Raw genomic sequence first — 21,936 nt, forward strand, 5'->3', positions numbered from 1 at the left:
CTCGATACCTAGACTAAATTGAGCTGCCAGGTTTATCTCGTTGCTTTTGCGTAAGCCGGCCATACTCACTCCTGGATTAGGCCGCCATCTAGTTTAAGGACTAATAAGCACCGGCTCGTGTTCCTGAGATGGCATTCTGATAAGGGTAAGTCCCTTGATTTTGTCAGCTACCACACACACCAGTCTTTGTTTTCAATCTGACTGTCCTACCCATGCTGAGGAAAGCCGGTAAGCCGGTAAGCCGCATTTCTTCAGTGGTTTACAAAGCTTCTTAAGCCGCAAAACTATTCAGCTCATTTATAATCGGAGCGTTTGCTTTTGACTCATCTCGATAGCATAGTCTAACCCCTTGTGGAAACCCGGCATGTTGAAAACAACACGGCCGGTGTGCCGTTCTGTGATACCATAGCCCACCCTCCGAGGTTCTAGTTGGACCTTCAGTATCCGCGTGGGGTTTATTTAACCCTTGTATACAAATTAATATGCGAGGGTATGGGACTTGCATTGGTTTCACTTCAACGCCCTCTACATAGTATGCATGGAATTCTCTATCTTCCTAGCGTTTCAGCACATGTCTAGTCCCCCCGCATGTTGAGTTATCTTGACCGCGATTTTCTTGTTGTTCTATTCGTATATGAGCTATATGCCGGGGGAGCTGAACCGCGATGTTAGTGGTTGCATGTGCTCACCGCCAATCTCCCGGGTAGGTAGATGTGTCTACAGTAGTAGATCCATAAGCCGACCTTGGCTAGATCAGAAACTGGGGAATGGAAAAGAGCTTAGAAGTTCGAACATCCCGAAACTACCAGGGGCTACCAGGGGCTACCAGGGTAGGTAAGTTGAGAACTGAGTGTTGACGACTACAGCCTCGTCGAATGGCGACGTCGCTCTTGGTGGATCTGCAAATATGTCGATCACCTCAAACGACATATCACGTCCACTCATCAGCCCTGGGGTGTTCTAGGCTTTTACCCAAGCATAAAGTTTGGGTGCACCCTTCCGGTACATAGCTTTATGCTCTGCTTGACATGCAGCGGTCGCATCTCCCGTCCCGGAAAATCGATCTTGCTGCTGGCAGGTCTTGATAATTGACAAACGCCACCCCGCTGTATCGGATGGGCGTACGACATGATGCAATCGGCCGATTCAGACTTACGTTAGTTAATATGGATGGTCTCATTTCCGCCTGCTGGAGCCGTGCGTACAATGGCCGACCCGACATTGGGGTAGAAAACCGGATAGGTTTAGACGACCGGAAGCTTTTTCGGATGTGGCCATGAAGCAGATATCACACACACCTACACACCCGTTCGTATTTGCCGACTTCTCCAATATACTAGAGTATATGGTACTACGTAGCTAAAACGTCGCCAAACATCTTCGCGCTCGTCCGGCTGCGTAGTACTCCGCAATGCCTCGCGATGTTTTCGGCGTCTTCAGAACTGGCACACCGGGTATGCAGTATTTCGTGCATTATATACCTCTCCACCAATCAGTGACTCCACCCGGATGCAGAGATAAAGTCTCTGCAAATGGACACTAGGCGTGGACAAGCCTTTAGCAAGCTGTTCTTCCTGCCTCGCGGATGTGCGCATCTATCCCTTAGCTCTTCCATCTACAATTGTAAGAGTGCAAAACAATTAGAAACTTATGCATCGTCATTTCGCTCCACGTCACAGCTACACACCATCTCCGCGCAAGCCACAGTAAGGTCATAAAGGGGTTTGATTAGCAACCAGGGGATATCTATTCTGCAATATTGATTCTAAAAGGGTATCATCTACTCCGCCTTGGGCACCTTTGCATGTTAACGGAATAAAGAAGGACTGAAAGCAAACAAGACCACCTACAGCCCGGAACATTGTCCGCGACCTGGCGACTAAGAACCCTGTCGACCGACCACCATCAGTTCCCCCCTTAGTGCCCTTCTCCGCGATAAGGTTCGATCCGCTTACTTTGGTCGTCGAAGCGCAGTATTTGCTGGCCACGCTTAACCGAGCTGCAAAAAGCGTCTGGGGCCACCAATCCACTCTCTCCACATCAACTAGCCAAAGACTCCTCCTCCACCATCCCGTCACCGAAATTGTAACCGAATGATTGAAAATAACATGCTCTGTAATACGTGCAGCATGACAGCTACGCTCGTAGGTAGCAGCTCCGGCCACACTGCTAGGTCCATTTTCCCCTCGACGTTAGCGTTAACCCCAAAGATCCATCGAATCAAACCTCTGAGCACGATTCCCGCTGTCAGCTCGCAAGCCCAAGTAATCATGGACGCGTAGAAAGTCAGCTCGAAATCGTACAGCTCATCGGGGTCATCGAATGCAAAGTACGGATACACATCCTTGTTGGCTCCGAAGTGCAATACCAAGATGCTCCCCAAGAATGTGAGCATGCTCACGTTTTCGGCTAGGAAGCGGATGAAGACGTTTCTAGTGCAGATCTTCTGATAGGAGCCATATGACTGGGTGGTCAGACCTAGCATCGATAGTATGCGATGATACGTTTGCGTCATGGTGAGAGGAGTAAGGATGATGAGAAACCCGGACGAGAGTGCTTGAAGCCAGATGAATTGCGACGGCGAGCGGAGGCGCGCGTATAAGGCGCGAACGTAAGTTTGGTAGGTCAACATGAAGTATCTGTTTGGATCCGTTAGCAGAGTCTTCAAGATTAAGCTGGCGCATCTTAACAAATCCTTACAGCTTAAAGATCCAGCTCAGGGGATAGCTTCCCACGCGCTCCCCTTCGCTAGCACCGAGAATCCAGCCTGTAAGCGCATCTAGCAAATGGACCGTCACGACCCAGCTGTAAACGTAGACGATCGTTTCGAAACTGTTGTGTGGTAACGTCCGTAGATAGATCTCGGCATACGCCTCTCCTATCAGGTAGGCTAATAGACCGACGAAAAGCGCCAGACAAAACCACACAAACCGAACGAAGCTGGCGGGTAACCAGCTACGTCTTTGCATAAACGCCGGCATAGCATGTCGTGGCCGGTCCGTAATCTGCAGCGCGCCGTCCGGATCGAATGCGCTACCCCTGATCCCCCGGCGCCGGTTGTAGTCTCGGGTAACCGACAGCGTGTCCGACTTCCCAGTCCACCACGAACTCGTAAATATGCGCTGGGTTTCGCTCAGCGAGTGCCTCAGCCCTAGATGGCGTTCGTGCGTCATGAGGATGCAGAAGGCGATAGCCACGGGCATCGCCATGATGACGAAGGTCCAGCTAATCCAGGCCGTGTTGTGAACCGTCAAGAAGCGCGCCTCCCGAATTAGGTATACGGGGATGGGAGCCGCAATCGAGAGGATGGCTATTAGTGATATGGTCACAGGGAAGCCGAGAGCGGACGGCCACCAATTGAGGGAGTAAAGGTTGAATACTTTGGTAATCCAGATCAGGGCCGTCAGGTTGTAGAACCCGTAGTAGACGAAGAGGAAGAACCAAAAGTTGACCTGTACGCGCGCCTTGCCGTGACCAGGCACTCGGTGCTTGGAAGAAGGATCCAGTGCGGTATCGGGATGGCCATGAGGCCTCGTGTGGCCGTGCGAGTCGGGCGCGAAGGAATACTGCGGGAATGGAATCGCGCACCATGCTACCGCCTAGAAGGATCGCATAACAGACGCTCGTTAGCCCATATAATCGTAGTGCTTATTCCTGAACTCCCTTGCTAGTGTTCATGTCTCTTTCAAAAGACCCCGTCGTGAAGTAGAAGAGCAGTAAAATAGAGCGAACAGCACAAATCGCAAACTCACCAAAGCAGCAGGTAAGAATACCAAAACCCCCCAGCGACTCCACCAACTCTCAACCACGCGCTTGACGGCCGTCTGCCGCGGCGCTACCCATAAGTCCCTGACACTCCGGCGGGAGACCCGCGCAAACCGGCGCATCTTCCTCCTCGCCGTGTACCCACATCGTCGATTATCATTATTATTATTACTATCGTCATCATCATCACTGGCCTCGTCATCGTCATCGTCGTCCTCGGGCCCGACTACTAACGCGCCGTACCCGACGTGCACGCTGCCGCGGCCGCCGGAAGACAGGAGCCCGATATGTTGCTGTTGCGGCTGCCGGGGCACGGCGCGGAAGCGGCCGAGGAGTGGGGAGGAGTCGCTTGCGTGTTGCCGTGCGGCGCGGCCGGTCTCGGTGCCCGGGATGAAGGGGAAGAATTCGGGCATTGGGTTGGTGTGTTTGGTTCGGTCTGGTCTGGTCGGGGTTTGTTGTGTCGGACTGGACTATGGGCTAGCCTTGCTTGGGCTTAGGAGTGTGGTGTTCCGGGCCGTGCATTCCCCTTTCGTCCTTTGTTTCTCCCCGTCTTACTTTACGTCGTACCCCTCCCTGCTTCGAGCCTAACCCTCTCTCGCTATCTCTTACCACCACCTGGCCCCCCCTTTATCCTTGTGGCTTTTTTTTCTTTTTTTTTAGTTTCACTCGCTCGCTCCCTCGCTCTTACTTGCGGTGTGGATTATGCTAGCGGCGGTGGCTTTGGAATCAGGATTGGAGTTGGAGCTCGAGGGGAGGCGGCGCACATGGCGGGTTGAGGATTATGTCTGGGCGAGAGGTGGAAGAGCGGGTGGGCTGTGGTGAGCTGGTACAAAGATCGTTGATAAGGCAGAAGCCCGGAGATGTCGGTGTCGAGGCGGGCCGCTCTTTTGTTCGCTTTGATGAGTGTCAGATTCCGATTATGTGAGCCAAGGCGAGTGTGAAGTCTCGAGGCGGGAGAGCTCGCTATTACACTATGTACTGTATGGTATAGAGGTGAGGTGGTCGTCTCTCGGGACTCGTGATCTCGGCACGCTGCAGGCCGGATTATGCGTCCGCTGCGTGGTTGGTTACCTACCTATGTGCCCTGCTTTTACTACCGCTACCGCAGGCTGCACTTCTCCCTACGGCCACAGGGAACCCGTATGTGTAGGTATGTATATGTTGCAGCACCCCCAGCACGTGTAGAAGCGAGCGGCGGAAGGGAGAGAGAGGCAAGGGTGTACCTGGCGGAGGGGGGGGCCTAATGCCTAGATGGATGGACGGCGCAGGACGTTATGTAACGGACCTTACTGACATACATCAATACATACCATACCATACCATATCATACTATGTACATACTAGGTTACGTACCGTACCTAAGATATGTTAGGTATGTAAAACAGGTTCCGGAACATTAGGGAAAACGAGACGACAATAGGAAGAAGTGGAAGAGGTGGAAGAGAGAGAGGAGTGCAACTTCGTGCATGTGGATTTGTTGCTTGCTGCAAGGAGGGAGCGCGTGACGATGAGGCTACATAGGTACATACATACATTTTACATTGCATGCGATCAATAATAATACATAAAAAATAATGGATCCCTGTCCCTGCAACAAAGCTCCTGTGGGGCCCGTTTTGGAGATTGATATTCTTAATTCCTTTTTTTAACTTTTAACTTTTTTTTGTTTTCCGCTTTTGCAAATCCGGCCTGCACCTCGCTTTTCTGCCTTCCTCATAATGTACTATGTAGCAGCCGCTAGATCTATACGTACCTTGACGGAATTGTCATTGAAACTACGTGTAGGCTTAAATAGGTAGTATTTTTTGTCTTACATACATGTGAGTTTTGACGATGGCTTCTTACTTGTTTCTGTTTCTCCATCTAGGATGAGGGATGTTATGTTCCGGTCTTACTTTGGGTTGATGTGATATGACAGATCTGGGTACTCCAAATTTTGATAGCGCAAGGTAGCTTTTATGTACGGACGGAGATTACGTCGTTGCTACCTTACCTATGTTGACTTACCTAATCGGTGGCTATGGTCTCGACCACATATAACGATAAAGTCAAGATATCAGTATATATACATTGTGGTGGAATAGGCACAAAGTGTGTGATGTGACACTACGGCTGTAAATGTCACCATGCATAATATTATGCTCACGAAGCAAATCAAGAGAGTGTATGAAAGTCATTGGAGGCTTCGGTGAAGAAAAAGTAAGAAGTCTGTAGGAAATCCATATCAACGTCTCTCGGTGTGCTCTTGGGGGGCGATTATTCTATATCTGCGGCTTAACTCGAAAACGCCATTGGTATAAGCTATAACTATAAGCTATAGTTAGTAACTCTGTTTGGTAGTTGGGGGCTTTCTTGTATGTACGTCAAACAGAGTGTGATAGAATCTTACAGACTCAATGACAAGAGTATCAGCCCAATAGGGCTTTTTATCTCGAGCTAGTGGACCTTGTGAGACCCATTAATTAGGGTAAGGAAATCGTCGTATACCTTCTATAGTATGACCCCCGAGTCATCAACTGCTGAATATAACTTAGACCCAAGGCCAGATCGGCACTACGCCACTACTGTTCTTCACGACGTTGGTTGTACAAACTATCTCCTACGACATTACGTTGGTCATCGGTCGACGAAGCCTTATATCGACGTGGGTTTATTGTTTAGAAGAAGTAGTTGTAATTGGTTAGCCTGGTTAATGACCGCGTCTACCTACGGCAAAGCGATCATGACCAAGTCTTTGCAAGTCCTAGATAAGCTATGTGAATAGTTACTATGTTACACAAGCCTTATTATAGTGGAAAACATGTAACCTAGCACAACATGATCGAAACTAACAGGAACGCCAATGAGAAGAGCGTCTCTACTAAGTTAAAAGGTTACAGATGTAGTCAAGATCATACGTGTGACAGTAATTATATGAATATTCATTGGTCCAGTCATAATGTAGGTCAGCAGAAGAGCCACATAAGCTTGAGATTGACAATACATGTCTCCCGGGTCATATCTCAAATTTGATTCCATAGCAAACAGCGGTGGTTTTGACAACGCTATCCCGAGCCTGACCCGAAGGAATGGCACCCAAAGACTTATCACTGCTGTCTTAGGTACTTTTCTAACTGTGGGCTATTATTGACCCGATCTCCCAATCTTGCTTACCCGTGGGGTGACGAACCCAAGAAAATCATGGTGCTTACGCCCTGTCATCTGCGGAGTGATCACGAAGGATAAGCTTCCGCCTAGATGAGCGGAATTACGACCGATGCTTAGGCGGAATTTAAGACGCTATAATCTACCTTGCATACCGAACCTATAAAATCCGTACTTAAGATACGATATCATACCTATCACCAATCAGACAAAATGAATATTCTTCACGCAGGTCGGCAACGAAAGCGGAAGATGATATGAACAATGATTGGTAGAAAAATTATATATAGGTAGGTAGCTATAGTAAGAGTTCATTACAACCCTGATGTCGTCTAAATAGGCTTGCCTCAGACGAAAGGAGGCATAACAGTAGGACGTCACATACGTAAGCAACCTCGCGCCTAAACCTGCCGAATATTAAGGTGGATTAGGGGGTATAGTATCTCCCGAGAACAAAAATAACATAAATCGCCAAGGCGTCGGTACGCCCTAGACCTGTAGGTGGGAGCATAGGGCTGAATGGGGCTCCACAGACAAATGTTGATGAGATTGTGCTGTTGTGCGACAGATGCGGCGTATGCTGAGCCCGCCGATACGGGACGTGAGATCTTCAATCGATTTGGAATCGCATACGCCTCCCGCTTTTCTCCACTTGTTCTGCAGCCCTACTGAGCCGGACCCCTGGGCGTACAGCTACTCAATAGGCTATCTCACCTCCGACTCCTAAGATACGTGATGATGATAGACAACCATTCATACGCCGAAGACGAAGGTCCAGACGAAAGGATACGGGTTTCGTGTCTCAACTAGCGCTCATCGTTAAGCGCTTGGAGGCGGTTAACGACTTGCTGCTTGGACCGTAGGCTCTTCTAGTGTGGTAGAACTATGTCGTACAGAAGTTCCATGTGTCACAGAAATCGACGATTAGTCGTCGAACCCTTCCTCCACCCCGGCCTCTTCTTCCTCGTATATTTCCGAGTCATTATCTTCAGGAGAATCTGACCCCGCTGACTCGAGCTGTTCCTCTCGTGTTGGTTGTTGAAATTCATGAACGGTGTCATCGTTATCATCTAGGGGGCCGGGGGCGGGTTTCTCGTCATCGATAAACCCCACGCGCTTCGTGGCTGGTGCTGATGATTTCGGTTGTTCTTCTAGAACATCACCGTTCCATGGTTTGCATTCTTTTACTAGATCGCCGCACCGTAGACAAGCCCAGCCTTCACCCTCCTCACGCTCCAACCTAGTTGTAATGCATACAAAGCAATATATGCAGCCGCATGGGATCGTCTCATATGGGTTCGTGATATCCGTCTGCGCCGAGCCTACAACTCCACTTGAGGCGGCTGCAGCCAAAACTTCGGTCTCCGAGACAGCCGAATTTTGATCCTGGTAGCAAATGGCACATGTCCGTTCGGGTAGAAACGCAAAATCGCCTCGCTTCTCGTTGACATCACCCTCCTTGCTGATATTGATGATTTCTTTGGTCTTCCTCCATGTGCGACCAAGCCACCTACGCCATCTATTAATCCCTACTAAGGGCAGGACGAAGAGTAAGAACTCGGTGAATGCGTGCCATACCAGCTGCCGGTTGAGGTACTCGAAAGAAACTTCACGACTAACTTGACTGGTGGGCGGAGCTAGACGCATCCTCAGTACCCTGTCTAGTATTGTTCGGTACCTCCCATGCAAGAGGAAGGCGAGGAACGAGGCGAAGGCAGCTACCGAATGGAGAGTAGTGATCCGTGACGTGAGTTTGCCAAGCCTCCGTACCATCGGCGAGGGTTGATCATATCCATTGTCTCGGTCCAGTAACCAATTCTCCCATTTTGTCCAACCATATTTCCCTCCTACAGTAATAAGACCATAGAGGCTCTTCTGCCATTTACTGGGAGGGGTTAATACCAGCCCATCGCGTCTCGCGTCGGTATATTTGAGATTTTGAAGAGCCGCACCATAGGTCGCATCATGATCCCAGACCGTAAGTTTGAAAAGTATTGTACGAAGAATAAGCAGAATCTCGGCTGACCAGTCGTCCTTTAGGGTACCTCCGAAGTATTTGAGCGCTTCGCCAACCTGATCGCGTAGTTGGGTTACGAGGTCTTCGTCTAATAATTCAGCGTCGACTTGGCCGACTCGAAAGGCAGGTCTCGTGCCTTCGCGTGACGAGATTACTTCCCATACTGATAGCGATGAAGTTCCAAGTCGATTCAATGGATATGGCAAACGCGTCACTTCAGTCCAGGCTCGCGATGCTTGGCGGGTAGCGTCGAGTCGAGCTTGGGCTTCTCGTTCGCGAGCCTGTCGACGCGCAGCCAACCGCTGCTGGGCTTGGGCGAAATTGGTAGAGCTCATCTGAGCAGCCACATGGTAGTACGATACTCACAATTCAAGATTCTCTATTGATGGTGATGTCGTCATTCATGGCATGACTTCGAACGCATGTATGTGTTGTTGTTGTCGTGATCTTCGTGGCTTTGTTACTATCTGTAACGTTTAATGAGGCTTAGAAAATGGCGGGAAGATTGAACGATTCTGGGGAAGCTGGCCAGTTACGGTAGCGGTGGTGACGTTGTGGGTTGCTTTAGCGTAAACTTTCGGGGTACGCCGAGGTTAGGAATAGCGCGAATTGGGTTTGATTAAGCTTGGCTTGCATTTGACCCTCGGTCCTACCGACTGGCATATGCCGGCTTACATAACGGCATATAATGCATAATGCGCAGTACATAACTTGTCTTTGTTCTCCTATTCCATTTGTTTACCAGGTGCGTGATGTCTGCGGGTATCTACATATATCCTATCAATATTTACTTAGGTAGTTGACCGGAACCCCTTTCCGTATATTTTATTGGTTCCAGCTATGTAAGCAAGTCGGTATTCAAGATAACTGATGATTAAATTCAAAAACATCTATTATAACATAGGTAAGATCTTAGAATAAGACTTACTAAATATATTAAGTTAACTAGTTAGATATGTACTATGTAAATGCCCTGCGAAGTATTGCCCTTATTTGCTCTTCTTATTGGTGGCTTGTAAATGAACGCTTAATCATGGCATCCTAATTGATAGCTTGAAGGCCTCGCAATTTATAACATTTAAAAGGATGTAGTAATCGTCATGCAATAGAACTATAGGTAGGAACAGCTCGCCGGACAAGCTGAAGCTGAAGGTATGTTCACGGCACAGACTTAGCAGCGGGATTCCTTCAGAATGCTTATAGAGTAACCAACTATCTCCTAGGTATGAAGCCGGAGTTAGACATTATGTCTCGTGAATTCGAATGCGGACATAATTCGACAACTCCACTTCCAAACTGTAGAGGCTGAAGTCTGCGAGATAACGTAGCCTTACGAAGTACATTAGTAAACATGGCAAGCTCTACCGGTCGGTGGAGGCTCATTTAACGGCGGAGCCTCCTGATCTAATCTAGGTAGTCTACTATGTAAGTTGACGTTACTTTGATTCCTACGATGCATGTATGAGGTAGGTTGGTACATATGTTCCTACATCTGTATCGCGGGGTTTGAAGACCCAGTATTTCAAGAGCCCGGACCCCTCGAGCAAGCCACGCTGTCAGGGCAGTTCAAGATATGTAGTAGCCACTATTACCCGGGTCTATCACGAAAACCCTGGTTATATCCTATTGGCCAAAATAAGGAATACACCATACCGAGAAGGGCAAGAGTTTGGGTTTGTTGATTTCCCATGGTAGTCTATGGTTCCAGTAATTTTCAGTAATTTTCAGTGGATAGGATTTTATGTTGGTGATATTCTGATTCAAAGTCAATTAAACTTACATATGCCTTGCATACTAAAGAAGACCAGACCAAAGAAGACGATGATGGCTATGCTGCATTGTTACTTTGAAAGCGCAGACCGCCCCCAATTCGCGCTAGACATCTTACCCAGGACGTGAATGGACGTGGAGTGGACGGAGCAAAGCCACGATCGCATAAGTACCGTACCTTACCTAGGAAAGACAGGGGGGAAGAAGAAGACCAACAGGGAGGTAATGACCCCGTTGTGCAACACTACCACTCTATCGGGCATTTCAATATTATTTCCCCCTTCCATCCCGCGCTCCGTACATTAGGATTAGGGATTAGGGTACAGGGCTGACAGTAACTTGCAGATGACAGCAACCCAAAGGCCAAGGGGTGCCGTGGGCCAGGTTGTCTTCGGGGTCCTCACCACGCGCCCGTACCCTGGTACATACATCACCCGCTGCTACGTGCTATTTGGACCCATTTAACGCCCGTCGAACCCGGCCATTGATGATCGTTTTGTCAGAACTAAATGTGAGGCTTGCTTTCAAGTTTCGGCTCATATATGAGAAGTCCGCTCATCGACCCTACCGTTCATCGACCGTGCTTATGGTGCATTCTAGTGCATTTCTTAAAACATAATCCTCTCGTCGGGCACGATCGATCATCCATTTACCTTATACCGGCAAGTTCAGCGGCGATCCTTACACAATTTCACTAATTTTCTGCTTAAGTAACCCCACCCGACGCTCTCATGGTGATGAGTCGGGATGAGGAGAGGGCCGGAAGCCTCAGTCGGCAAGGGTCCACGGTTTCGTCGCCCGACGGCTCGGAGACCAAGGCCGCCAATCGGTCCAAGGCAAATATACGCGTATCGCTTGCCTGCGTTCAATGCCGAAGCAAGCACGTCAAATGCGATGCCACGCTGCCAGCTTGTAATCGCTGCCAACAAGAAGACAAGCCGTGCTTTTATGCAAAGTCGAGACGAGGCATCCGGGACCCTAAAAAGAGAAGTCTTATATCGGATAAGCCACCAGCGACTTCAGCAGGGAACTTCTTCTCAACATCAAACTTTTCTTCAGGCCTGCCGTCGGTTCGATCTCCTCGTGACTTACCAAGCGGTTGGTCCGTCAGTTCGGAATCGCAGGCGTCCACCTCGCCTCAAAACGAAAAGGAGTTATTACTCGACTTATTCTACAGCCATTTTCACCCAAGCTACCCTTGTCTCCCCCCTAAACGATTTTTCTTTAATCACGTCGAATCGGACCCGGACGCCTATCACTTCTTGCTCTTGGTCATAAATTTCTGCGGATCGCTTTACACAAATCAAGTCTCCTCTGACGACTTATTAGAAGCCGCTTGTTCCGCAGCATGTGGGTCGCTACCTTTTACGGTGCAGTCAGTGCAGGGGCTGCTCATCCTGAGCATTGCTGCTTACGGGATGATGAAATTCGAACACCATGCCGGTTGGGCTAACAGGGCAGTCACGATAGCCGTCGATATTGGTATGAACCATAAGACATTTTCCGACGCAGCATCCGATTCGGTGCTTGCCGAGAGCTATCGAAGAACATGGTGGTGTTTGACCTTCCAGGATTCCGAACGGGCTCTATGCGATGTCGGCTCTACGCTCTCCATTACAGATGTGGAGTCCGATGTGGATTTGCCATGCGAAGAATGGGAATACGAATCAGGGGTGAGTGCTTCCCTTTCCTTGTCGCCAAGCCTGCCGACTGCCGGGAGCTGGTGCTTCACCCTCAACATAGCCCATAGGTCAAAGACATATCGTCATTCGTGTCTAACGTGTTCCCCAGATTATACCTCAACCGATCTCCCAATCGCAATATGAGTCACGAGTCAGCTTGGGCCAATCCGACTTTTCTTCAATGGCTTATCTCATTGATATCTGTAAGATTCAGACAGATTTAGTCCTCCCACATAACGAAGCGCCAGAAGACAAAAAGCCAGAGATATTCCATCGTGCAGACTCTCGAATATGCGATTGGTTACGGCGTGTTCCGAAGTGGAAACTGAATTTGGTCGATCCAGATGGTGTAGTTGATGTAATACTCTACCACGGCGTTGCCATAGCACATGTGTAAGTATTAGTTAGTATTGTGGATTGCCATAGACCATCTGTTGACGTCTAAGTAATTCAGTAACCGACTTTGGCTCAGACAAGCCTCCCCTAGAACTGGTCTCAACATACGAGATTATTTTCCACTGGGTCCTGCCAAGGGTCCCGATCGTAAGGGGCAAATAGTGAAAGGCTTCGGCTGGAATCCTCACCCGATTGATATCCAAGCCGCTAATCATTATTGCGATTTATTTCGACATTCTTTCCCTACGAAGTGTCTACGCTCAGTATTCGCGATAGGGACACTACGGGTGGCTTTAGCCTACCTCGATGCATGTGTATTCCTCGGATTGGACTCCCCCGTATTTCGAGAACGAATTAACATGCTGGTACAAATACTCACAACACATGGGGAGACGTGGCCCCTTTCCAGAAAGATCGCAGATGACGTTAAGACAGTCGCGAAAGAATACCTAACTCCGAGAATAAGTCAGAGCTGGCGGCCGGGGATCACAGAATCAGAAGCATGGGCTGCGGTATCGAGCGCCCTCTTGAGTGAGGCACCTCTAGCTACTAACTTTGGATTTGAGCCATATCATCAGCCTTACCCGGTTGAGGGTTGGGCTTTAAATGAAAACTGGCCCAGCCTTACGGATATATATCAGGCCTAAATGATAATACCTACTCTTATACCAGGGGTGAGATGACGATACGTGGTTTTTTTTCTTTTCTCCTGCCTATCTCTAACTGGATGGCATGGCACCGGAACTTGGAAATTTGGTGATGGAAAAAATGACGGTTCAGGGGTTACGACCGGGAGAGAGAGAGGCTCAACCCGACCCAAACGGATATGTTGGGTTAAGGCTTAAATATATACGCATCCTGTGGGGATCAGGAAAGACTATAGGATCAGAGCAATAGGTGTAGGGCTTTACGAAATTTCCCATATCCCCAAAAATAACGACAAATTATAATGACACACCGGCCGGCGTTGGTCGTGTTGTACCTTCAGCAAACTATTTGCCCCTATTTTAGTATAACTAGTCTACTTATAAGTTGTTACTTTACTACTTGAAAGACATATGTACCTAAGATATGACGTTCAAGAAATCTAATTAGCAATGACTGATAGCTTCGTTTGTTAATTCATTGGAAGTATTGCACTAAAGTGTATACAGGTTAGTACATTAGGTACCTATCTCTACAATGTACCTCTAGGTACATGTAATTAGTATACGAACTTTCCAAGGTTAAGGTTACCTACATAATCTAAGGTTCGTAAGTTGATGCTTAAACACATGTCACGTATACATGTATGCACTGCGCCTTCTGCACTACGCGATCACCGGCGGTGAATCCTAATACGTAGCGTACCTGCCTCGTACCCACAATAGCTATAGCTCTTTTATGGAGTGGGTACCTACGTCGAACTTTCTCTCCTTGTCCCTGTCTAAAAAAATTACCCCACCAACAACTAACAATTCATCCCACTTCAACTTTCATCCCATACAATCTACTAACACACATAACCATCGTAAAGACAAATGCTGTCTATGCTCTCTCTATACACCACACGACATGCGCAGATCGTAACACCATCAAAATGAATTTTGCTATAGAGGCTCCGGGTGCGGCCACGCCCCTAAACTTCCACGAGCTCCTCCGTACTCTCCAAACTGCATCATCATCCCATGATAACAGCCGCCGTCAGGCTGCTGGCCAGCAGCTCACTGCCTGGGAATCTAACCCAGAATACTACCCAACTTTACAGGTATATATCATTTCCACTTCGCACACGACTATTTGACACTAACGACACTCGTTCCAATAGTCTATTTTCCTCGACAAGAGTGCGCCCCAAAATGTCAGGTTTCTGGCAATTATTCAACTTAAGAACGGCGTCGATCGATTTTGGCGGCTTCAGAGTGTCCAGAACGCCATCCCGGCAGCTGCGAAACAAGTAATACGAGAGAGGCTTTTCCAGGGAACTACTAGTGAAGGGGATAGACAGCTTGCTCTACACAATGCTCTCGTCATTGCGAAAGTGGTCCGCACCGACTTTCCTACAGCCTGGCCTACTCCCTTAAACGACCTTACCCAGCTCCTTAGAGCGACTAAGGATGGCGACCAGGTTGAGCTCTCGGGGGCTTTGATGATACTTCTGCGAATAGTGAAGGAACTCGGAACAGCGCGTCTGCGTAAGTCTCAGACCATGCTTCAGTCCATCACACCAGAACTCGTATATATCCTTGGTGAAATATATCATGATAGGACTAGTCAGTGGATAGCTTTTTTAACCAACGGTCGTGACAATGAAGACGGAGATGAGGCTTTACTCGCGATGGAAAATAGCCTTGATGCTATCAAGAGTCTCCGCCGCCTCTTGATAGTCGGTTATGAGTACCCGCACAAGGACAAAAGCGTCCAACAAGTCTGGAGCTTTTCTCAAGTGCAGTTTGCACAATTTCTCAGCTTCATCAACAGTGATTCGCGAAAGATAGCCCGATATGCCGATCTCTTAGGGAAACACCTTATGCAATTCACAAAGCTCCATAATGAGATGGCTACAGCCCATCCTGCAAGCTTTGCCTCTCTTCCAAACTCTCTAGATCTTGTCCGTGCATATTGGGACCTCACCGCTAAATTTGCAGAAGTGTTCAATAAGTCGGATGGAATACGACAAGAGACCTCAGGATCAGGACAGCCCAAGGCTAAAGTCGAAGGGCCCCTTTTGGAGAGGCTAGCATTGAAGGGTCTGCTTCTAGTAAGACAGTGTGTAAGGATAGTCCACTTTCCCCAGCAGACAATCCGTTATCGTTCAAAGGATATCATAGATGAACAACAAGACGCAGTCAAATTTCTAGGCGCCGAATTGCTCAAAGATGAAACTGTCACTCAAATAGCAAACGTCTTAATCACTCACTTTTTCATATTTCGCAAGGCGGATCTAGATGCATGGGATGAAGACCCGCAGGAATGGGAGCAGCAAGAAGAGGCCGAAGGTAATGCCTACGAATGGGAGGTGAGGCCTTGCGCGGAGAAGTTGTTCTTGGATCTCCTCACACACTATAAGCGTCTACTCCTACAGCCCCTCATATCATACTTCGGTACGGTTCAAAACCCGCAAGCGGATATCGTTACTAAAGAAGCAGTGTATACTGCTATGGGACTAGCTGCTCCTTTGGTTAGCAAAGAGTTTGACTTCGAAAATATGCTAAAGACGACGATAGCAGCCGATGCTCAGCAGACGGGCCCATTAGCCCGAGTCATCAGACGAAGGATTGCCATCCTTTTAAGTCAATGGGTGCCCGTCAAATTATCAGGAGAAGCCCGCCCACTTGTTTACGAAATATTCCGACATTTCCTCAACCCCGAAGATGCATGCAACGACATTGTTGTTCGTATTACGACTGCGAGACAATTTAAGACTATCTTTGATGAATTAGGATTTGAAGGACATCTGTTCTCTCCATATGCTTCTGATGTGCTTATGCGGCTCATCAGGCTATTAGAGGAAGCAGAGGTTGACGAGACCAAGTTGGCGATACTTGAATCAACGCGGAGTCTTATACAGCGCATGGAAACACATGTGTCTAGTTTCGGCGACATGGTAATGAATGCAATACCCAGCATCTGGGAGTCTGCGGGTGACCTGGGTTTCATGATGAAGCAATCAGTTTTGGCCATCATACAAGCAGTGGTGATGTCCATGAAAACAGAATCTCAGAGATATCAACCTATGATTTTACCACTGATATCCGAGGCTACAAGAGAAGGTACAGAGTTATATTTGTACCTCATCGAAGAAGCGCTAGACCTGTGGTCCAATATCTTATACCAAAGCCAGCCTCCCTTATCATCGGGGCTTACCAGTCTGGCTGAAACTGCCATCAATGAACTCTCGAAGCAGAATGACCATGCTTTTACATACACAAGCATTCTCGGCTGTTACGTTCTACTCGCACCAGAGGTCATTCTTGAGGATCGATATAGACGACCTGCTCTCGCTGCTCTCTCTAGTTCGCTTAGTGCGAAGAGCCGTGAGCTAGTGAGCATCACCATACGATACGCCGAATCGTTAATACGATTATCTCATGAGTTAGGTGGCACGTCCGGACTACAAGTAATTGTTCAGGACATGATGGGGGTAGGCTTCCTACCTACAATCTTCGAAGGTATACATGACTCCTTTGAAGCCCACCAAACATCTGGGCCCAAAAAGAAGCAAAGTCGTGTGGGCTCTCAAATCCTAGTAGAGTACTTCGTGATCTTATCTCGAATTGCCGTCATCGATCCAGCCATGTTCGTGGAGATGCTTGCCTCACTTGGCCCCTTAGATCAAGTTTGGAATTGGCTCAGCGCCGAGTGGTTTGGTTCATTCGATAGCATAGCTGATAACAATCGGCACAAACTTAACCTTCTAGCTCTAACACGGCTTCTTGAACTTCACCAACCGATGCAGGACCTTATTCTGCTCAAACTCCAGGATTATTTTTCAATGTGGACAAGCGTCATGGTCCAGATCATAAGTGCTGAGTCACCTACTATCGGCAATGATATGCTCGTCATCACTGACAAGCTGGAACCCACTGAATGGGACACGGCGAAGGACGTGAGAGAGAGGGCTTTGTTTACGACCGACCCAGTGAAGACAGTCCAGTCTCTTCCCTTTGTGAAAGATAAACTTAACGACCTGGTACAGAGAACTGGCGGAGAGCAAGCTTTCCGGGATAATTGGGCCGTTAACGTCGACAAAGAAGTCCTAGCTGGGTTCCAAGCAATAGCTGCAGTATCTAGTGGTGAGGCGTAGTGCGTATCAAACCTAAAAGAGATGCAAGACGAAATGGAGTCGCAGCAGGACCTATTGAAGATGCGTCTGGGAATGTGGCAGGTATAAGGAGCAGGAGAATATATAAGAGACTGGCGCGTTGGTCTATGCTATAACAAGCATACCAACATCCTTTAAGGAAAACAAGGGGACGAGAGCGGGGTCTGGCTTTGCTTATTATATGACTACGACCAAAAGATACCACGAACTTCGAGGTGTTCGGATACCAAGGGTTGGTTTGCTATGATTCTTGTTTAGTTACCTAACCTAGGTACTAAGGATAGCTCGTTATAGTGATAAACATGGGTTCCCACGTTGATGTGTGAATACGTTTTACTAATGGAGAAGATTGTTGGGACCGTCCGCAAGTACCCGAATAGTTTAAGAGGAATACCTCAAGGTAAGGAAAGCGCCGCGTAAGTTTTCCGAACACCATTAAGTCTATGAGTTGAAGATTAGCCAGTAGTAGATATGTAACTTCACAGTTGGCCCTTGGGTACGAGAGAGGTGCAACAAAAGGTAGATTCTCGCTTATGCGGAGTGGCGATGTTACTTAGGGGTGGTAGTTATGTCTGCAACGAGATCACGCTTATACAGGCAGCCCGGCTATCCGTAACTATTCTTCTTCCTGCGACCCCCTCTCGTATAAGACTACAACATCATAAGCTGAGATGGGTTATATTAAGTGCCTAGCTCTCTCTTCATTTCAGCGCAAGCGCAACCCAGCCGCCAATCACTATTCGCATGCAAATAGGAGTTAGTATATACTTCTACATAAATCAACCGTTATCATAAATAGAGGGGAAAAAAAGGAAACGCACAACACAGCCCACCAAGCGGCGTCACGGGACCCAGGAACCGGAAGCGCGCCGGGTCCAGCACGAGCAGGTACAAGCTCCCGCTGAAGAAAGTCATGCCGGTGGTAAACAGGACGCCGGAGATGGGGTTCTGGACCTGGGCGGCGACGAGCAGGGCGACCGAGTGCACGAGCTGGTAGTGCGCGGCGGTGGCCCAGTTGGCGACTTTGGTCGGGTCCGAGATTAGCTTCTTTAGTCCGTGGGCGCCGAAAGCGCCGAGGCCGACGGCGGATGCGCCGTAGATGCAGGCTAGAGTCCAGTACATGCTGTTGCGGGGGTGGCGGCGGGTCGTGGTGGTTGTGGTGGTTGTGATGCTGGGGTTGAGGAGGGAGGTGCGTTCGTTGGAGGGCATGGCCGAGGACCGAGGTGTGTGGTGGGTTGTATGGAGGTAGGTACCTGTTAGGTTGAGGTCGGAGGTGAAGGTGCGGCGGGTATATACTAGTACCTAGGTACCTAGGTAATTATCCCGGGAGCTCCGGTACGTCGCACGAGATTTATGGATTAGATAAGGAGCGACCTTGCAGGTCTTAGCTCCCGCTTTTAGCTGCATTAAGGCGGGTTGCCTACCTAGACCTAGCGGTTTACTTCAGGAACGCCTCGTTTGCAACTACAACTTCGTGATAGCTTGTATAATTGATTCTCGTGGCTATCTTGAATACTTACGAATTTTCTCTCTTGTAAGGGGGATATATTTTAGAAGAGGTGCCCTTAGTATTATCATTAACATCAAGTACCTAGGTCGCATACTAGGGTTTATTCGTTAAAACTCCGCGCTATGACGATGCGGTTTATGAGTGAAGCCGCTAGCTCGCCTAAATCATGAAAACACACCCTCATTACTTCTAAAACCCCATCTATTTAACCCCGTAATCGACTGGGATAAGTAATGATATCATCATCGGTATCATAGTAGCCAGGAGGCGCATCTTCCGGATTAGGACACCATGGGAACTTGCCATCGGCTGGCGAAGACAACGCACCATACCATCGCGGTATATTCTCTTTGGCCATCATTGCAGTCGTCTCTAGCCGATCATATATATAAGTGCCCTTCGCCTTGATAGCTTCCTTTAAATACTTCCAGAACGTTTGATAGGGTATGTTTTCAACCTTGATTGTTACTCCGTCTATGACGCTACCATCAACGTCGTTTATAAATTCCTCCAGTGCTTTCTCGTCCTTAAAACAGACGCATCCTCGTGTCATTCCCGTCGCGCCGATACCGGGACAGCACGGTTTAATACCTTCAAACCGTATATCGCATATATCGGCGGCAACTCCAATGGGTCGATAGTCTTCTGTTGCGAGAGCCAACTTCTGGGCAGAATCGATGCTAGGAGGCAGATGTGAACCCTGGTTATGAATCAACGCTTTGTACGGCATGAATCTGAAGGCCTCGACCTGGGCTTCAACCTCTATACCTGGAAACTTCCGCTCTCCCAGTATGAGCTTGTTTACGCCCTCTCGGCATTGCAACCCTTCTAGCACGGCCAATGCTTTAACCGCTTCGTTGACTACTATGCGAGTTCCTACAAACCATATTGTACCGATGGAGTCGTAACCAAAGGTACCAAGGATGGTTCTCATGTTAATTTGATGGTGTGCTAAGGCTGGAGAAACCGCTCCGATCATCCTTGAAAGGTCTATCCAATAGGGGAACATGTTGTTGATATGCGCAAAGTTCAAGCCTATACGCTCGATATCTTTTGGAAGAGAGAAGCCGATAAGCGCGATATTTTGACCTGGGACTGCTTCGCAAAGCTGCCTCATAGCATGGACTATTGTGGTCGTCGCCCTGGGTTTGACCACCTCCTCTCGGCCTATCATGTTGATCCTCAACGACGCGACCTTAACCTGGCGTTCCGTTATAAAATCGGCGAGAGATAGCGCTTCCTTGTGCTTGCCACAGGTATGCCCCTCGAGTTTCGGTAAAAGTGCCAGGTCAACGTCAAAGAGCGCCCCGATCCCAAACTTAGGTTTGATATCCAGGGCGACGAAAGCGGTATTGGCAGACAGCCTCTTAACCGCTTTCATGGTAGGTACATAACGTTTTAACAAGTCATCTAGCTGTCTGCGGTTGTGAATATTTCTCGTGTCTAGGATAGGGATCATCCTATCTTCCCGCCAGGTGAGCTCTTTGTGTTCTCGCATATCCTTAGTTCTCGCCAAGTGGCGATGAATACGCTCTAATCTTGTCATGGCTTTAATATATTCCCTTAATTAGATGGTAAAATTATCGTATATCCTTCAAGTCCGGAGTCGGCGATCATGTTCTTATACCTGTTCGATTCAACATCGTTAGGTTACTCGATGGCGGGATGATTTGACCACGTAGAAAATGTTGTGTAAGGGAGGCAAAGGAAACGGAGAAAGAATTTATGAGGGTAAATTCACTAAAGTGATCTTCCCACGCTTTTTATATACGTACCTATGTTGGGACTTTGGGAAATAGAAGAAAATGGGAACCTAATGAGTACTTATATTTTGAGGAACTGTCCTAACACGCGAATTCACATAGCCATAGAGTTGTTGGATATTGACGAAACTCTAATAACGCAAATCAAATACCTAGCTGCGGGCATTTTGCCAGGATTTAGACTCGTTATTAATACCTAGGCATAGTTCCTTTGGTGGATTTAAATTTGGCGTTCTGTTCACTTAGTCTAGGGGGAGATGAACCATGATCTAACCGCCGCTGTGATAGTCTGAACATACCCATTCACATAACGTTTAGCACGGCCAAAGTAAAATTTTAAGTTAGGATGATGTATTAGTAGTTTTGAAAGTCTCGCGAAGGGGCACGCGACTATCGATATAGTTACGGTCTAAGTGTATATACTCAGTACCAAAGTATGAAGGATTCTTAAGGCTCTGACTTCGATCACTAGTCAAAGAGTCCTAGACAAGACAAACGCCAGCTCTCTCATAGAAATGCGCATTACTGCGTATTATGAAAAGGTGCTTACGAATTATATGGTGATAATTAGGGATTATGCCAAGGTGCCACCCAAATAGCCATCTCTAATTGATAGCCAGGGCTAGATGCTATACACACGCTATGTCACATTTTAACCTAAAATCGCCGATAGTAAGGACTTTAATGTGACCTTATCTCGGACGTACTATGACGAGAAGTGGAAGTTGATTGTGCATTAGATAAAATATATAGTAAATAGCAAGCCCTCACCAAGAGGGAACGTCACAGTGAAACAAATCCGGTATCTCCTTGACACCCCAAGAGCCTATTCCAAAGCCTTTTAGCTCAGCCTTATAGAGAAAATAATATTTCCTAAATGTCGTAAGCCAAGACATGCCAGACGCTCCCAAGGGTAGTAGGTAGAGGGATGACAGATGTCGAGTGTCCAAAGCGCCTCGCCATTCCACCAATCACTGGACAGTTTCAACTTTGGAGGACTTCAAGAGACATATGACAATAATAAATCGATATTCCCTAGAACGAATGACGCGTTCGGACGTCTAGTGAGATGTTGCGATGTGGAT

At 48.0% G+C, this 21,936-nt stretch overlaps 6 protein-coding genes across 6 annotated transcripts; 2 read left to right on the forward strand and 4 right to left on the reverse strand.

Moving 5' to 3' along the window:
• Nucleotides 1-1,922: 1,922 nt before the first annotated feature.
• On the reverse strand, nt 1,923-4,494 carry F4817DRAFT_302032 (uncharacterized protein). The gene is made up of 3 exons (XM_049299799.1): nt 3,753-4,494; nt 2,701-3,599; nt 1,923-2,639 (listed from the first exon to the last, which is right to left on the reverse strand). Exons 1-3 carry the CDS (start codon nt 4,176-4,178, stop codon nt 2,075-2,077), a joined length of 1,890 nt encoding a protein of 629 aa, XP_049161747.1. The 5' UTR covers nt 4,179-4,494; the 3' UTR covers nt 1,923-2,074.
• Nucleotides 4,495-7,734: 3,240 nt separating this feature from the next.
• On the reverse strand, nt 7,735-9,485 carry F4817DRAFT_302332 (Pex12 amino terminal region-domain-containing protein). Its single transcript, XM_049299800.1, has one exon. The coding sequence runs from the start codon at nt 9,259-9,261 to the stop codon at nt 7,834-7,836; it is 1,428 nt and encodes a 475-aa protein (XP_049161748.1). The 5' UTR covers nt 9,262-9,485; the 3' UTR covers nt 7,735-7,833.
• Nucleotides 9,486-11,427: 1,942 nt separating this feature from the next.
• Nucleotides 11,428-13,421, forward strand: F4817DRAFT_313322 (uncharacterized protein; the record flags this gene model as incomplete). The annotated part of the gene is made up of 3 exons (XM_049300229.1): nt 11,428-12,369; nt 12,488-12,771; nt 12,833-13,421. 3 exons carry the CDS (start codon nt 11,428-11,430, stop codon nt 13,419-13,421), a joined length of 1,815 nt encoding a protein of 604 aa, XP_049161749.1.
• Nucleotides 13,422-14,180: 759 nt separating this feature from the next.
• Nucleotides 14,181-17,964, forward strand: F4817DRAFT_302434 (ARM repeat-containing protein). Its single transcript, XM_049299803.1, has 2 exons — nt 14,181-14,521; nt 14,582-17,964. Exons 1-2 carry the CDS (start codon nt 14,354-14,356, stop codon nt 17,558-17,560), a joined length of 3,147 nt encoding a protein of 1,048 aa, XP_049161750.1. The 5' UTR covers nt 14,181-14,353; the 3' UTR covers nt 17,561-17,964.
• Nucleotides 17,965-18,146: 182 nt separating this feature from the next.
• F4817DRAFT_302428 (uncharacterized protein) lies at nt 18,147-19,065 on the reverse strand. The gene is made up of 3 exons (XM_049299802.1): nt 19,003-19,065; nt 18,400-18,952; nt 18,147-18,314 (listed from the first exon to the last, which is right to left on the reverse strand). Exons 2-3 carry the CDS (start codon nt 18,785-18,787, stop codon nt 18,280-18,282), a joined length of 423 nt encoding a protein of 140 aa, XP_049161751.1. The 5' UTR covers nt 18,788-18,952; nt 19,003-19,065; the 3' UTR covers nt 18,147-18,279.
• On the reverse strand, nt 19,066-20,749 carry F4817DRAFT_302427 (uncharacterized protein). The gene has a single exon (XM_049299801.1). It carries the CDS (start codon nt 20,632-20,634, stop codon nt 19,294-19,296), a length of 1,341 nt encoding a protein of 446 aa, XP_049161752.1. The 5' UTR covers nt 20,635-20,749; the 3' UTR covers nt 19,066-19,293.
• Nucleotides 20,750-21,936: the final 1,187 nt, after the last annotated feature.

Source organism: Daldinia loculata, assembly GCF_022478755.1.
Source record: "Daldinia loculata strain CBS 113971 unplaced genomic scaffold F4817scaffold_9, whole genome shotgun sequence".
NCBI classification, from domain to species: Eukaryota; Fungi; Ascomycota; class Sordariomycetes; order Xylariales; family Hypoxylaceae; genus Daldinia; species Daldinia loculata.

Excerpts from the sequence above, each read along its gene's own strand:
- F4817DRAFT_302032 (XM_049299799.1), bottom strand. The coding sequence starts at position 4,178 with ATGCCCGAATTCTTCCCCTTCATCCCGGGCACCGAGACCGGCCGCGCC. Across the intron at positions 3,600-3,752 it reads TATTCTTACCTGCTGCTTTG|GCGGTAGCATGGTGCGCGAT; the intron begins GTGAGTTTGCGA and ends CGATCCTTCTAG. Across the intron at positions 2,640-2,700 it reads CTGAGCTGGATCTTTAAGCT|ATACTTCATGTTGACCTACC; the intron begins GTAAGGATTTGT and ends GGATCCAAACAG.
- F4817DRAFT_302428 (XM_049299802.1), bottom strand. The coding sequence starts at position 18,787 with ATGCCCTCCAACGAACGCACCTCCCTCCTCAACCCCAGCATCACAACC. Across the intron at positions 18,315-18,399 it reads GCCGCTTGGTGGGCTGTGTT|TGATTGGCGGCTGGGTTGCG; the intron begins GTGCGTTTCCTT and ends GCATGCGAATAG.
- F4817DRAFT_302332 (XM_049299800.1), bottom strand. The coding sequence starts at position 9,261 with ATGAGCTCTACCAATTTCGCCCAAGCCCAGCAGCGGTTGGCTGCGCGT.
- F4817DRAFT_302427 (XM_049299801.1), bottom strand. The coding sequence starts at position 20,634 with ATGACAAGATTAGAGCGTATTCATCGCCACTTGGCGAGAACTAAGGAT.
- F4817DRAFT_302434 (XM_049299803.1), top strand. The coding sequence starts at position 14,354 with ATGAATTTTGCTATAGAGGCTCCGGGTGCGGCCACGCCCCTAAACTTC. Across the intron at positions 14,522-14,581 it reads AATACTACCCAACTTTACAG|TCTATTTTCCTCGACAAGAG; the intron begins GTATATATCATT and ends TCGTTCCAATAG.